Consider the following 14347-nt stretch of genomic DNA (forward strand, 5'->3'; position numbering starts at 1 on the left):
ACGGCCCGGCTCTGAACCGACCCGCCGCCGGCGGCTTGGCAGCTATCCATCCCCAGAGCTCACCGGCGAGCTCTGCAAATGTTTTAATTTCCGCACGAATGTATCTAACGGAAATTACTTCAAAAAAAAACAAAAAACAAAAAGTTTACCCAGCGCCAGCGATGACTCAATGCTGGATCCCCCCGTCAACGTTAGTGTATTCGAAACAATTAACATACTCGTTTGTTCTCGATACGATTCATTTGTTGCCAAAAGAATAACACTCAGTACGTGCTAATCGCCGAATTAACGCACAAGTGTTCGGCCCCGTTCCGGTTGGCGGAGTGTGTGGGAGTGGCAGTGGGTGGTGGAGGGTCCGCTGCAGCGGGCGTAATTAGCCCGCAATAGATGATTAGATAAGCAGCTCGTACTTTAGCCGGCGCCTATGCATTCCCGGATTAGTAGTACAGCCGGAGCCAGTTCATATGGCAAAATGCTGCTGATCGTTATAGTCGTGTTTCTGCTGACGGCCGCCTTTTGCTTTCACCGGAGCCAGGGGGCGCGTCGGGCGGCGGTCGCCAATCTGCCCGGTCCCTACTGCCCGCCCGTCATCGGAGCTGTGCATCGCATGATCAAACTGAATCCAAAGAGTACGTATTAGCCGCAGCTGATGTGACAGTGAAACTCTGATAAATTTAATAACAAAAATAAAAACAAAAAAACTAAAAACTAAAAGTTCTACAACGCATTTGCAAAACTTGGCAACAGCTAATATAATTATAATTACAATAATAATTCGACAATTAATTGTTAAAAAAAAAATTGTCAAAAAATCTAATCAAAGTTCACTATACTATAACAATTGAATAATCAGTTGTTTATAAACTTTTAATCTCAGTGGAACTAAACAAAAATTGTAGCTATGCATGGATCTATAATAATATTTTATAGTTCCAGTTAATCTTGTTTTTGTTCTACAAAGAAGTTAAATTTAGCAAAAGCTGCGGTCATATTAATATAAATTTGAATTTTAATTAGCCAAAGTAAGTCGCGGGTCAGAAGCTTCGAGCAACTGGCTCAAAGTAGTTTTTGTAAACAATTTTTTACAATATTTTTTAATTAACCAATTGTTCTAGAGAGTTGAAGGTTTACACCTTTGCGCACTCAGCTTTTAATAATATGATAATATTATTGTTTTATGTGCATAAAAACAAGTCGAGTGATCTAGGTCGGAGTGCACGACTGGAAGAAAGTCGAACTTTTTAGCTTACTTTTATACAAACATGCACTAAAGTTCACACAGACATAGAAGATTTAATGTTAAGAAGATTTAGATTATATGAATAATTAAAATTAATAGTACGTTAAAAAGTCAAGAGAAAGACAATTTAACAAATTTAACTACAGATAATGCAAATATTTTTTTGCATTTACTCGATTAATAAATCATTAATCAACTTACATAATTTAACCTAAAAAGAAACAAGCTGAGATAAGTTAAGTATTTATGCCCCCAGGAAAGTGAAGAAATGTTCCTTCAATGAAGTCTTATCAAAAATACCATTCATTACTGGACCTATTTATAAGTGTTATCGCGTTGCATTGTTGTTTTGCATGCCAATTAAAATTGTTTATAAACAAACAGTTGAAGCACTTATGAATTGTGCAAAGTACGCTGTCGCTTTGGATTGTTATCGTTATCGTTATCGTCATCGCTGGTGCATGTATTTTACGGTTTTATTAGCTAACGGTAGCAATCAATATGACTTAGCTTAATAGTCTTGGCTTACCGCAGCTTTTATAAGGGAGTCGCGCAAGCAAGTGGAGAAACATGGAAACTTGCAACGCGTCTGGATCCTAAATCGTCTGCTGATCACCAGCAGCGATACGGAGTTCAATGAGCAGCTGCTCTCCAGCCAGGAGCACCTGGTCAAGCATCAGCTGTACCAGCTGCTGGGCCAGTGGCTGGGCAACGGCCTCCTGCTCAGCCATGGCAGAGTGTGGCATCAGCGGCGCAAGATAATCACGCCCACCTTTCACTTCTCGATACTGGAGCAGTTCGTGGAGGTCTTTGACCAGCAGTCGAGCATCTGCATTCAGCGGCTGGAGCAGCGTGCCGATGGCCAAACGTGCTTCGATGTCTATCCCTTCATCTGCCTGGCCGCCTTGGACATCATTGCCGAGACAGCGATGGGCACCAAGGTGAATGCCCAACTGGCGGAGACCACGCCCTATGCGAATGCTGTGAACGAGTGAGTGTCGAGTATTTTGGGATATTTATGCAAATTTAAAGAAATATTTAGAGGTTCGATCGGTTCAGATTTCGATTCGCAGTTTAAAAAATTGGAGTTCCAAGTGAATACTGTCGGTTCACTTTTCGAAGCAATGGTTCGTGAATCCAATATTCTACATCAATGAGTCAAAGTTTTGGTTGGAACCTTAGATTTGGACTGCTTCTTAAATTGTTATATTGATTCGGGTAACTGGTTCGGTTCAGATTTCGATTCATAGCTTAAAAAATTTGATTTCCAGGTTCGAACCAACTGGCAAACCAAGAGAATATTGTCGGTGATTCGGTTCAGTTTGCGAATCAATGGTTCGTGAACCCAATTTTCTTGTTCAATGAACTCATTTTTCGGTTAGAGCCTTCGATTTCACCTTCGGCTCAAATTGTTACATTACAAAAGTGAAATTTTAGCTTTATATTAAAATTAAAATGTAACTAAAAAGTCGAATAATTTTTCATCCGATTCGTATCAATACCTTTTTTTAAAGATCCGACAATATCAATATTATATTTTATTCGCACGAGGCAATTCATATTTGAGAATTCGTTAGGTTTTGCTGTTTTGATTCAAGGTTCGGTTCACAGTCAAAAGGATCGAGTTGCTGGTTCGCACCGGATTGATTTATGCTCCTTTCGCAGCCTAGCATGCTTTCCTACTTACCCTTTATTTAGATTACCCACCATTTTATGACTTTCTCAACAGATGCACTGCGCTGATGGCCTGGCGCTTCATGTCCATCTATCTGCAGAACGAGCTGCTCTTCACGCTGACGCATCCGCATCTGAAGTGGCGTCAAACGCAGCTGATACGCACCATGCACGAATTTACCATCGGGGTAATCGAGCAGCGTCGCCAGGCTCTGGAGCAGGCGCAGCAGCTGGGCGGCGGCGGCCCACAGCGCGAGGATGAGGTGGGCAGCAAGCGGCGCATGGCGCTGCTGGATGTGCTGCTGCAGGCCAGCGTGAATGGACGGCCGTTGAGGAACGAGGAGATACGCGAGGAGGTGGACACGTTCATGTTCGAGGGCCACGATACCACGACCAGCGCCATATCCTTTTGCCTGTGGTGCATCTCGCGGCATGCCGATGTCCAGGCCAAGCTGCTGGCCGAGATTTTGCAGGTGCTGGGCACGGATCGCAGCCGGGCGATCAATACGCGTGATCTGGGCGAGCTGAAGTACATGGAGTGCGTCATGAAGGAGTCGCTGCGTCAATATCCGCCCGTGCCGCTGGTCGGACGCACGCTCCAAACGGACTTTAAGTACAGTAAGTGGGCGGAATCAAGAACTGGGATAACAAATGCTAAGATAACACCTTTCGCTTACAGCACATTCGAAGGTGGGCGCAGGTGTCATACCCGCTGGCTCCGAGGTGATCATGGGCATCATTGGCATGCACAATGATCCAGCTTATTTCCCGGAACCGCAGCGCTTCAAGCCGGAGCGCCACGAGAGCGGCGAACGTGCCGCGACCTTTGCCTATGTGCCCTTCAGCGCCGGACCGCGCAACTGCATTGGCCAGAAGTTCGCCCAGCTGGAGATGAAGATGCTGCTGGCCAAGATTGTGCGCGAGTTCGAGCTGCTGCCCCTGGGCGAACCTGTGCAGCCGGTGGTCAACATTGTCCTGCGCTCCGACAACGGCTTCCAGCTGGGCATGCGCAGGCGCAACGACGACAGCAAGCAATAAAAGTCGTATTGTTATTTATATAAATGTTATTAATATGTCGAATTAGTTTGAAGTCGATTATCCAATATTTTATACACCATGAAAGAAACTTTAAGCCGGGTAATTTGGATAGAGAATAGCTACACCTAAGCCTAAAAGCAGTCCTAATTGAATGATAATATTCACAATCCATAATCCAACGTACTTGGGTTCAAAGCTATGCAAAATCAGATTAAGGAACCGAAGCTCAAGACGAGTCTTCGATGAACTGAAAACAAGTAGCTCCTAAAATAGTTATAGGTACTATTGTAGCTTTCTACATCTATAGCGAGGGCTCCCAATCCGGGTTTTTTTGGTGCCCATCTAGGGCGGACTGCAAGCAATAAAAGTATTTCGATAAGTACAAATAGAGTCCGCAGTTTGTTTATAAATTTTACTGCTAAACTATTCAATCGTATTAGTTTCTTCTGCCTCACGTGGCTGCAGCGCCAGCTGGAAGCCGTTGCGTGAGCCGAGCGCCAGTCGCAGATTCGGACGCACTGCGTCGCCGTAGGGCAGCAGCTCGAACTGCAGCAGCAGCGGCGCCAGCAGCGCCTTTAGCAGGCTTAGGCTCAGCTCGCGCGCCGGACAGCTGCGCGGACCCAGGCCAAAGCTGAGCAGTTGCGGTGGCTGCGCCAGGAAGCGCTCCGGCTGGAAAAGATGCGCCTGATTGCCATATTGCTGCTCACAACGCTGCAGCTCGTAGAGATTTATGTAAACCTCTGCGCCGGCGGGCAGAGCGCCATCCCCCACCAACGAGTGAGCTGTGAATGCAATCAAATGTGGCATAAATGTGAAGCTCCTCGGCAATTGCTGCATTCACATACTGTACTTGAAATCCTGGCTTAGCTGTCGCCCCACAATCAGCTGTGGCGGCTGCAGGCGCAGGCTCTCCCTCAGCACCGCATCCAAGTAGGGCAATCTCTGCAGATGCCAATCCTTTGAGCTGCGTGCATTGCGCAGCTCCTCCAGACAACGTTGCTGCACTCCCGGATGACGTGCAATCAGCACCAAGGTAAAGCAGAGCGTCGTGCTGCACAGCAGATAGCCCAGGTAGTTGCAGGTGTTCAGCTCGGCGCACAGCTCCGCATCGGTCAGCTTGCCACCTGACAGCAGCACCTCGAGCAGCGTTTGGTGCTCCACTTTTGGTGCGGGCTCAATCTGATCTATTGTTATGCCCTCGCTCTTCCCCTGACTCTGGATCAGCTGCTTTGCCAACATCTCTTTATTCTCATCGTTGAGGCGTCTGATGAGGCGTTGCTGGCGTCGTCGCATCAGCGGAGATGCCAGCCAAAAGGTAAATCGGTTGGCTGATTTTATGCTCAAAAAACGCTTGCGATAGAGTTCTGTGAGGCTAATATTATTATAAAATGTAAGTGAGATAATTTAGCAGATAAACAGGCTGAAAGCCCGTCTTAAATCGAACCGGTTCGAGCCCGGAACTTTACTTGACATATTTATTACTATGAACCACAGTTTAAACTAAACCAATATTTTCTTTAAAAATAACCCATTTTTGGTAGAGATAAAATCTAGCCCGCGTCTTGTATATGAAAATAAGCAGGGCTAGCCATATTTTCAGCACAAAGGGCATTTATAAAATAATGATTGAATTGTTTTATAAAAAGTTTGAAAACATATAATAAACGAAGATTTGAATCAAGACCTGATTGCAAGAGTTCGGGAAAGTCAGTTTCATGAACCAAATAGAATTGTGAACCGAATCAAGGAACTATGAAATTTTCATAGATTACTTAACTTAAATTATCAATGAATTTATGTGAGATAAGATTGAAAGCTTAAGTTTAAATTGTTTAAAGATTAATACTCTTGTAGACATTTGCCTTATAGTCAAGCTCGTAAATGCTGAGCTTGATGAAAAAGATATCGGAAAACAGAATATTTTGTCATTAATAAACTAATTTTTCGACCAATTCTTCTTATGGATATAGTAATTAAGTATTACGATCTTGATCAGACCTTGCACATATATGTGCAGCAGAGTTTCAATAGAATTTGCTGGAGTTGGTCAAGATAGTTTCAAGACATTCAAACTGAGGGACTAGTTCGCATAGAAACAGACAGACGAACGGACGGACACACGGACATGGCTATATCTTACTTTAAGGAGAAGTCTTCATCTATGCGTTACACATTTCATGACAGAATTATAATACCTTCTCCAGGAGTATAAAAAGACAAGGTTCGAACTATTTTTGAATTGGTTGATGCGAAGAACCAGGCTCACGAATTATAGCCAAATTCGCGCCCCTGGCTTTAGCCGTGAACTTAACTGGTAAGGTATTCTAATATTATTATATAACATTATATTATATTATATTATATTATATTTTATTATATTATATTATATTAAATTATATTATGAAAATTACTTTTATTATTATTATTATTATTGTTATTATTATTATTGTTATAGAATTTCTTATATTATAAAGTTAAATATAATCGCGTACTCACTCAGTAAATGCCTGTTTGTATTGCTCGCTTGGTTGCATGCCGCAGCTTATAGCCAGCATCAGGTCTAACACGTTGCCAGACACTGGCTGCCACACATCAAAGACCTGGCGAGTTGCGGCATGTGCCTCCAGCTGTTGACAGAGTTGCACTGCCTGCTGCTGAAACAGTTTCGTAAGCTGCAACAGGTTGTCTGGGCTGGAGAGAGCTGCCAGTTGCTGATGTCGCTGTGGCCAGTGCTCCGGCTGGCACATGAGCACACCTTCGCCCAGCCAGTCGCTCATCAGCTCATGGCCCGTCTCCAGGTGCGACTCACTGAGCAGCAGCTGCTGCGCCAGCTCCCAGTCGGCGACTGGTATGAAAAGTCTGTGAAAAACCCAACAACGACTCAGTGCTCCATACTTGGCCAGGTAATCGGCGCTGCGCTGAAAGAAATCTGTTGAAAAAGCAATTGTAGACTTGGCTTCAGATAATAATCTGTACGTACTGTTTGGTGTCAGCAGCACAATCTTGTGCATGGCGCCCATTAGGGGCCAGGCGAAGGGTCCCTTCAGATTCACCACGAAGCCGCGCTGGCGACGCTGGCGAAAATAATTAAAGGCCGACGCCAGGCAGAAACACACAAAAATGCTGGCCAAGATCATTTTGTGTACTGCGAAAGCAAGTGGCAAATGCAAGTGCGATAGACTCTCCATGATTAGAACCGGTTTATGGCTCAACTCGATGGGGGACATTAGCTATCTCAAGTGTTTTACGATTCGATAACTTTTATTATCGTTGCCGATCAACTTTTTCCGAACTCATTTGCATCGTTTAAATTGTTCAAACAAAGTACTTCATATGTTATTCAGCAATTTTTAAATTGTTCATCAATTATATTTGTTTAATTTAATTTAATTCATACTTATTAGGATCTCTTCTTACCTTAAACTATTATAGTAGATACTAAACCGAATTCCATGGGGAATATCTTTTTAATCCTTTTCGTTAGCTGGGTTAATATCGGTATTTCAATCAAATATATAATATTAATAATATATGTCTAAATAAATATTTCGATTATTTTTGTCAAATAATTAAATTAAAAAAATAAAACTATACAGATTTTTTGTAAAAGATTTTTTTGTGACATTATTTTGAGAGATTTTTTTAACTTATTTTAACAAGTTTCAAATACCAATATTTCATTTTTTCTTATTGTACAAACTTACTTTACATTTTCTTCCTAAAATATTAATTAAGCTGAAGTTGAATTTTGCAACATTCGTAATATTTAAAATGTTAACTTTCTTTAAATTTAAATAAAATTTCCAATGTTGCTTTGGGTTTTGTTTAGTCAGATGCGTTCCACAAAATGTTGCTAGCAACATGTTTGCTAGCAACTTATCCAATTGCTAGCAACATTTTAATTTTAAATTAATTGAAGTTTAACTTTGAACAGTCATAAGTTGTTTTTGTAAAAGATATTAATGCTTGAATGAAATCTGTAGAGTAATCAAAATTAATGAATGTATAAAGTCAGCAAGCAATCAATTTGCCATAACTATGAAGACTCTGAGCATGTATAGAAATGCTGCTCGAAGGTTTTGCAATACATTTACTTTGCATAAACAATGTTTTGATTGGCCAGAACAATGGAAGATACAATTGCATTAGCTGCAGATACAGATACAGCTACAAATATGTACATTTGGATTGGTAGCAAATCCCACATTGATAAAATAGTTAAGCACTTAGCTAACATTTATTGCTGCTGCTACAGTTTGCTGCAAGCAAAATCATTTCACAACTATTAGAAGTAAGCCCAGCAATTTGGGGCTGGCCAAGAGTTTTGGCCACATGGCCAAGGGGTAGGCCCAGGCCCGCCTTGGCCCCCAACGGCATTATCAAATGGCAGCTGTTGCTGTTCAGAGCCAGAAATTTAAATCTTTCGCATTGTGGAAAGTTTTCTGTGTGTGTGTGTGTGTGAGTGTGTGTGTGTGTGTGGGTTGTCGGTCAACCCTTTCAAGAGTCCAACTGTCAAAAGTACATTTGCCTTGGTTACGCCACAGAAATATCCTCGAAGCATGTAATGACAATATCAGCTGCACAAGCGACCCTTCAGCTCGCTCCCCTGGACGAGGACCTGGCCGCGGGGGCTTTGGGGATTTGGCGAGGTTTGCGGCGCTGATGAAACTTTAATGGCAGAAACACGCACTCCCAGGCCAGGGCCATGTGTCCAAACAATTTAAGCTAGCTTTCGCAGCGTTTCACAGCGTTTCACAGCGCTTTCCTCTTTGTGCACAATTTAATATCGTGTGAAATGTGATGCACATTCCAGTTGTCTAATGGCGGCTAATGAAGGCACTTTTATTGCGGTGCTCTGGGTTTGTTGAACCCCCAGGTTGATCATTGCTGTTTGCCCAGATACAAGCACAAATGTAAATTCATACGTCAATGTCAGGAGCAACCGAAAATGGCGTTGGCTCCCCTGCAACTCCTGCACGTATGCAAATTAACAAAACAGCAAAGAGAATGAAATAGAAAAACATTTTCCGGCAACGGCGACAATGAAAACCTAAGCGAACAGCAAAGCCAAAAGTCTGACCATTCTTATTGTTCTGCTTGCTTGTTGCAATGCGACTGTTGAGTGGCAAACGCAAAAAAGCAAATGGCAAATACGTGGCATGCAACGCGGCGGGCATGCCGGACTACAACCAAATCCCTTTCACAGAGGCCTGCCGAATATCAGAGTCGCATCGTGTTGCCTGGCGAAAAATTAAAAACAAAGACATAAAAACAATTTACATTTCCATTGTTTCCCTTTGCAAGCAACACACATCAAGCAACAACAACAACAACAACTAGAGGAAAGTCAGTTGTGCTTTAAAAAACTGTGTGTAGCTACAAGTGCACAAAAAATGCACAGTTACTAGACACATAGATACTCGCACATACATATACGCTTATAAATTGCAAATGCAGTCGGTCAGCCGGCAAGTTAGAGACAGCAAAAGACACACGACGAGCGACAAAAAAAAAAAACAAACCAGAGGGTATTGCCCACCAAAACAAAAGGGGACGGATGACAACGAACTCTGTGATGCGCTGCAATGACACTAGCTGACAGTTCGCTTAAAGTTTCTTTAAGGTTTTAATCAAATGTATACTTAACTAAAGCTCTTAAGTGATTACTTTCATTAGATCTGTGACATTGAGTAATAAGTAGGTTTTTTTCCCAATGGATCAGAGCCAAGAGCTTTAAAAACCTATTAAAGCTCTGACTGGCATCCGTTTACCTAAATGTCTAAATATTCAAGTCAATTTAAAGTTCGTTAAATAGTTTATAATTATATTAAAAGTAAGGTAATACAGCGACTTTAATTGCAATTAAATTTAATAAAAAACATAAAACTTCCTTAAAGCTGAAAAAGCTTGAAAACTTACATTGATATCCTACTTAGAACCTTAACAGGTTTTTGTCTTATGTCGTTGTAGCATTGTATGAGAGTTTAAAAATGAACTTTTGGGCTTGATAATATGAAAAATTGTATATTAATTAAGTATTTTCAGCAAGCCAGCTGTGAATAGGACTAGCTTGCAGCTGGAAAGACTACAAAATGTTGCTTTAAATCGTAACTGAATGCCAACTAATTGCTTAAAAAACATCCAAATTGAATACCTATTTTCCGTCAAAAATAGGTTTGGTTAAAATTATTCAACTTTTGGAAAATCTACCCATATTTGGCCAATGCCAATTTTGGATGGATATCAAATTTAGCGCGTATTTCGCCTTTGAAAATATATACTACTTGCAATATTTTCAGTAGAACGCGCAAGCAATTACAAAATATAAATATAAAAATAAAAATATTTCATTCAAATTTAGAAAAGGAAATAGAAAAGAATGACAAGCCAAGCTTTGAACTCTTACCTGGTGGCCTGAATTTGGAAAGCCAGGTTCAAGAGCCCGGAATTGGAATGCGCCGTTATACCTGAAAATATTAAAAATATTATTAAATGCATAAATATTGTTTATGCAAATGTTTTATGTATATGTGCAAGAATATTTTCAACTTGAGCGTAGGGCACTTACCTGTCGCCGTGGCTGGTTCTGTGCCCGGCTGCTGCGGCTGCGGCTGTGGCTGGAGCTGTCGTTGGTGACAGGAAGCATTTTGCATGAAATGCCCATAAAAATGATATGCACATCAACGCTGTCTGATATCAATGGTGCGATAAGCGCGGAAAATTTGCTAACTTCGCAGTGGTCTAATTGAGGAGAAGTTCGGACTGAGGACATGCACGTTGGCTGTTCGGTTAATCAAGACAAATAGTAAGTCGTCGCGTTGTTGACTAACTACATTTTGGCTAGACATTTAATTTGGTTGTGCGTCTAAAAGGTTGCCATCACTCACAGGCGGCTTGCCACACCCATGCCAACGAGCGCCCACATATGCCATTATGACATTGACTTTTGTCTCATTTTGGTATTTGCCGACGCCCACATATATTAATTCCCAGTTGTCATATGTCAGGCAGACCCTAATAATACAAGATGATGCGTGCGTTATGATTACTGTCAGCGGCAGGCACTCAGACAGACTATGAATAAGCACTCATGGCACTCACTACTACTCATCTGACGCACTCATATCCTTGTGGGCATATGCCACAGCGACTTAAGGTGCCCCGCAGCGCAACTGTGGCAACAACTTTGACTGCGCGACAATTTATCACAGCCAATTTAACCACTTAAGTGTGAAATACGTTGCCGGAGCAAAAATACACTATGCATATGCATGCCTTACACACACACATATATATATATATATGTGTATGTATATAAAATATGTAAAGTCAAGCGCTGCGCGTTTCGCATTCGCAGGCACTGTGCCAATGGCCTCCAGGCGACGTCCTGAATCCAGCTGCAGATTGCCACAACGCTGACCACTCAATGCGTCAGTGTGTGCGCGTGTGTGTGTGTGTGTGTGTGTGGACAGGGGTGTGCCGCTGTGTGTGTTGGTGTCTTTGTATTTCTGCTGTTGGCATTTATTTGTTTTCAATCTGTTTGCGAAAAGCTGCCGCAAGGCTTAAAAATCTGCATTTGCATTTTAAGCGAAGCGCCACATTTGTCTGCCACTGCCACGCCATTGTTGTGCGTGTGTGTGTGCTCGTGTGTGTGTGTGTGTGTGTGGCATTTGTATTAATTGAAAAAGACAGTTGCAATATACGCATTCACATAGCGCACTGGTTTGGTTAGCCAAAAAACTATAACCAATTGATTTTTATGCAAATTGACAGCATTTAAGCGATTATTTTGCGAATCCGCTTGCCAAAATAAATCGCAGGCTCAAACTAGCGTAGCACGCGGCGTATGCGTTATATTAAATGCAAATTTAATTCATTCATTATTTGGAAATTTGAAAAGCAATGAAAATTTTGTTATTCACAGAAAAGCGTCTAGTGCATTAGGCTTAATAATTAAGACAGATAAGAGTACACAGTCGGAAGTTCATGACTAAAAGATACACTGCAACTAGCGCAGAATGGAAGTTAGAGGCATTCGAACCAACTTCTGCACTTTACGCTGGTTGTGCTTCATCAAAACATACACTATAGCAAATTCCGTGTTGAGCATATAGCTTCGGTGTTTACAGTCCGATCCCGATCAAATGTTCAGATCCCAAATATGGCGACAAACTGGGAACATGGAACAAGGGAGCAAGGAACACTTGCAAGACTTTTCCTTTCACTTTTTAAAGAAAATGGAGGAGGGTTCTGACACGTGAAATATTCTTTAATCGGACTCTAAAAGAGCCAATTTTGCAAAGCTAGTTCGAGTTCTGCTTAAAAAAGAAAGCCAATTCTCAAAATCGATAACTATCGATTATTGTTATAATAGGAGAAGTTATCGAAAACAATCGGGTAACTTATTCTTCGTTTGGTATACGAGAAAACATATATCAAATAAAAAGACCTTACCTTTTACGTTTAAACATACTTAACTACTTAGATCGAGTCAGCTCGTCGTCCTGATCAGGAATGTATATACTTCATGTGGCTAGAGATGCTGTCTTTTACCTGCCACACATATTTGTGTAAAAACATGTTACCTCTTTTTACCCATTTCAATTCGGTAAATAAAATCTGTAATAGTATAATTAACTATAAAGGATTGCGAATAAATCAAAGAGCTAAACGCCTAAACTAACTAGCCGAATTCTAAGAATATTCGATTCTGCATTTTATGGTTATTATTCTATTGGAAATTCTATTCATAACGCGCTATGCTGCTAATTTTCACCTGTCCCTGCCCTAAGGCCTGGGGCATGTGTGTACATATGTGTGTGGTCTGCTGACTGAGAAGCGCTTACCCTTAAAGCTTTTGGCCACTTCAATAGGCCAAATGTAGTGTGCGTCGCTTTCATGAAATCGGCTTTCAGCAGTTCGCATATATAGAAGTGCAGAATCATGTTTTGTTTGACAAAATCCGTATAAATCTAAAGAGCAGCAGTCAGTTAACTGGCTCGCACATGAGCCGGATTTGTGCCAGCAGGGAATGAGGCGGAGGAGGCGGAGGAGGAGAAGCAGCAGGTTGGGAATTGGCAGCCAAAGCTGCTAAATGGAATTAGCCGCAGTCAATGATGGCTTAGTCAGGGAGTCTCTGTCTCCTGCCACAACGCAGGCACGTGTTGCGCTCAAATACAATTTTCACACTCATTAAAAATTTGCATAATTACAGAAGGGAGCTGCCGCCACGGGAACGCCAACGCCGACGCCAAAAAAAAAAAGAAACGCGCCTCATTAGCGCATTGCGCATACGCCGCGTTGTACCAGTCGCTTTGAAGTAGACAACAGTTCGACATGCGGCCATTCGCCACTCGGCACTCGACAGTCGACACTCCTAACCTGCTGGCAAAACGGCGGCCGTTTGTTAATTTATGTGGCACAAAGTAAATGAGCTTTTCATGACACTCAAGTGCTACGCGGCGCTAAGCGCGTCGCGAGTGTTAAATTATAAATGCATGGAAATTAAAAACAATTACATGAAATTACATTTTGCGCCGCAACATAAATATATATATATATATATATACATGGAGTAAACAAATAAACTGCGCATAATGATGCTAATCCCTTAAGCCAACCCCCCCGGCGACAAGAGCCAACCCCCCAACTAGCTGCGTGGGCGTTGAGAGGGGGGCGCGGCCCGCGTATTGCCACAAAAAGTGCTATCAATTTGCATTGCGTTTGGCTCATTAGCAGCGGCAAATTCGATGGACACTTTGGAATTTGTGTGTGCCTATCTCGAACATTAATAATATTTATAGTTATGCATATATTGTATCAAAGTGCGAGGTGTGTTTTAAGAGTGAAGGAATATATATATAAATTTCATATAAATACCTTTGCTTGGTTAAAGCTCTTATCTTATTTTTAGAATTGATTAAAATGCTTTTATCAGCAGAGAGCCAAAATATTTTTAATTATTTTTAAACACACTTAACTATATATTCAGTTCTTTTAATCTTATTATGTTTGTCTCTTGAAAGTGCCCGAAATATTATTGTGCTCTATTCGAAGCAGTCGTGGCCGAGCGGTTAAGGCGTCTGACTAGAAATCAGATTCCCTCTGGGAGCGTAGGTTCGAATCCTACCGGCTGCGATAGTGATACATATTTGTTTTATTTTTTGAACATATGCATAATACAACATATTGTTTTAAATCGTAAAACATTTGCAAATAAATACTCTTGAAATATCCCTTGAAAGTTCTGTAGATATTCATTTAATTGGAACGAACGGCAAAAAATGAGTGGAGCATTTGGCATTGTGCAAAATATTGCGGTTTGCCTTTGGTCGACAGACAGACAGACCGACAGACAGCACATAAAATTTAAGCTTGAATTACAGCTCATTTCGG

The 14347-nt window shown here is 41.6% G+C and overlaps 2 protein-coding genes and 1 non-coding gene across 3 annotated transcripts; 2 read left to right on the plus strand and 1 right to left on the minus strand.

Moving 5' to 3' along the window:
- The first annotated feature begins 312 nt into the window (after positions 1-312).
- Positions 313-4040, plus strand: LOC135429464 (cytochrome P450 4d8). Its single transcript, XM_064683767.1, has 4 exons — positions 313-629; positions 1775-2231; positions 2970-3532; positions 3594-4040. Exons 1-4 carry the CDS (start codon positions 425-427, stop codon positions 3950-3952), a joined length of 1584 nt encoding a protein of 527 aa, XP_064539837.1. The 5' UTR covers positions 313-424; the 3' UTR covers positions 3953-4040.
- On the minus strand, positions 3995-7181 carry LOC135429466 (probable cytochrome P450 316a1). The gene is made up of 4 exons (XM_064683768.1): positions 6933-7181; positions 6449-6881; positions 4798-5324; positions 3995-4734 (listed from the first exon to the last, which is right to left on the minus strand). Exons 1-4 carry the CDS (start codon positions 7177-7179, stop codon positions 4376-4378), a joined length of 1566 nt encoding a protein of 521 aa, XP_064539838.1. The 5' UTR covers positions 7180-7181; the 3' UTR covers positions 3995-4375.
- A 6826-nt stretch (positions 7182-14007) lies between these two features.
- Positions 14008-14089, plus strand: TRNAS-AGA (transfer RNA serine (anticodon AGA)). The gene has a single exon. It is a non-coding gene; the product is annotated as a tRNA-Ser (tRNA).
- The last annotated feature ends 258 nt before the right edge of the window (positions 14090-14347 follow it).

This window comes from Drosophila montana, unplaced genomic scaffold (genome assembly GCF_035044405.1).
Source record: "Drosophila montana isolate Dmon_TW-CO22-7 unplaced genomic scaffold, ASM3504440v1 contig_2667_1, whole genome shotgun sequence".
NCBI lineage: Eukaryota > Metazoa > Arthropoda > Insecta > Diptera > Drosophilidae > Drosophila > Drosophila montana.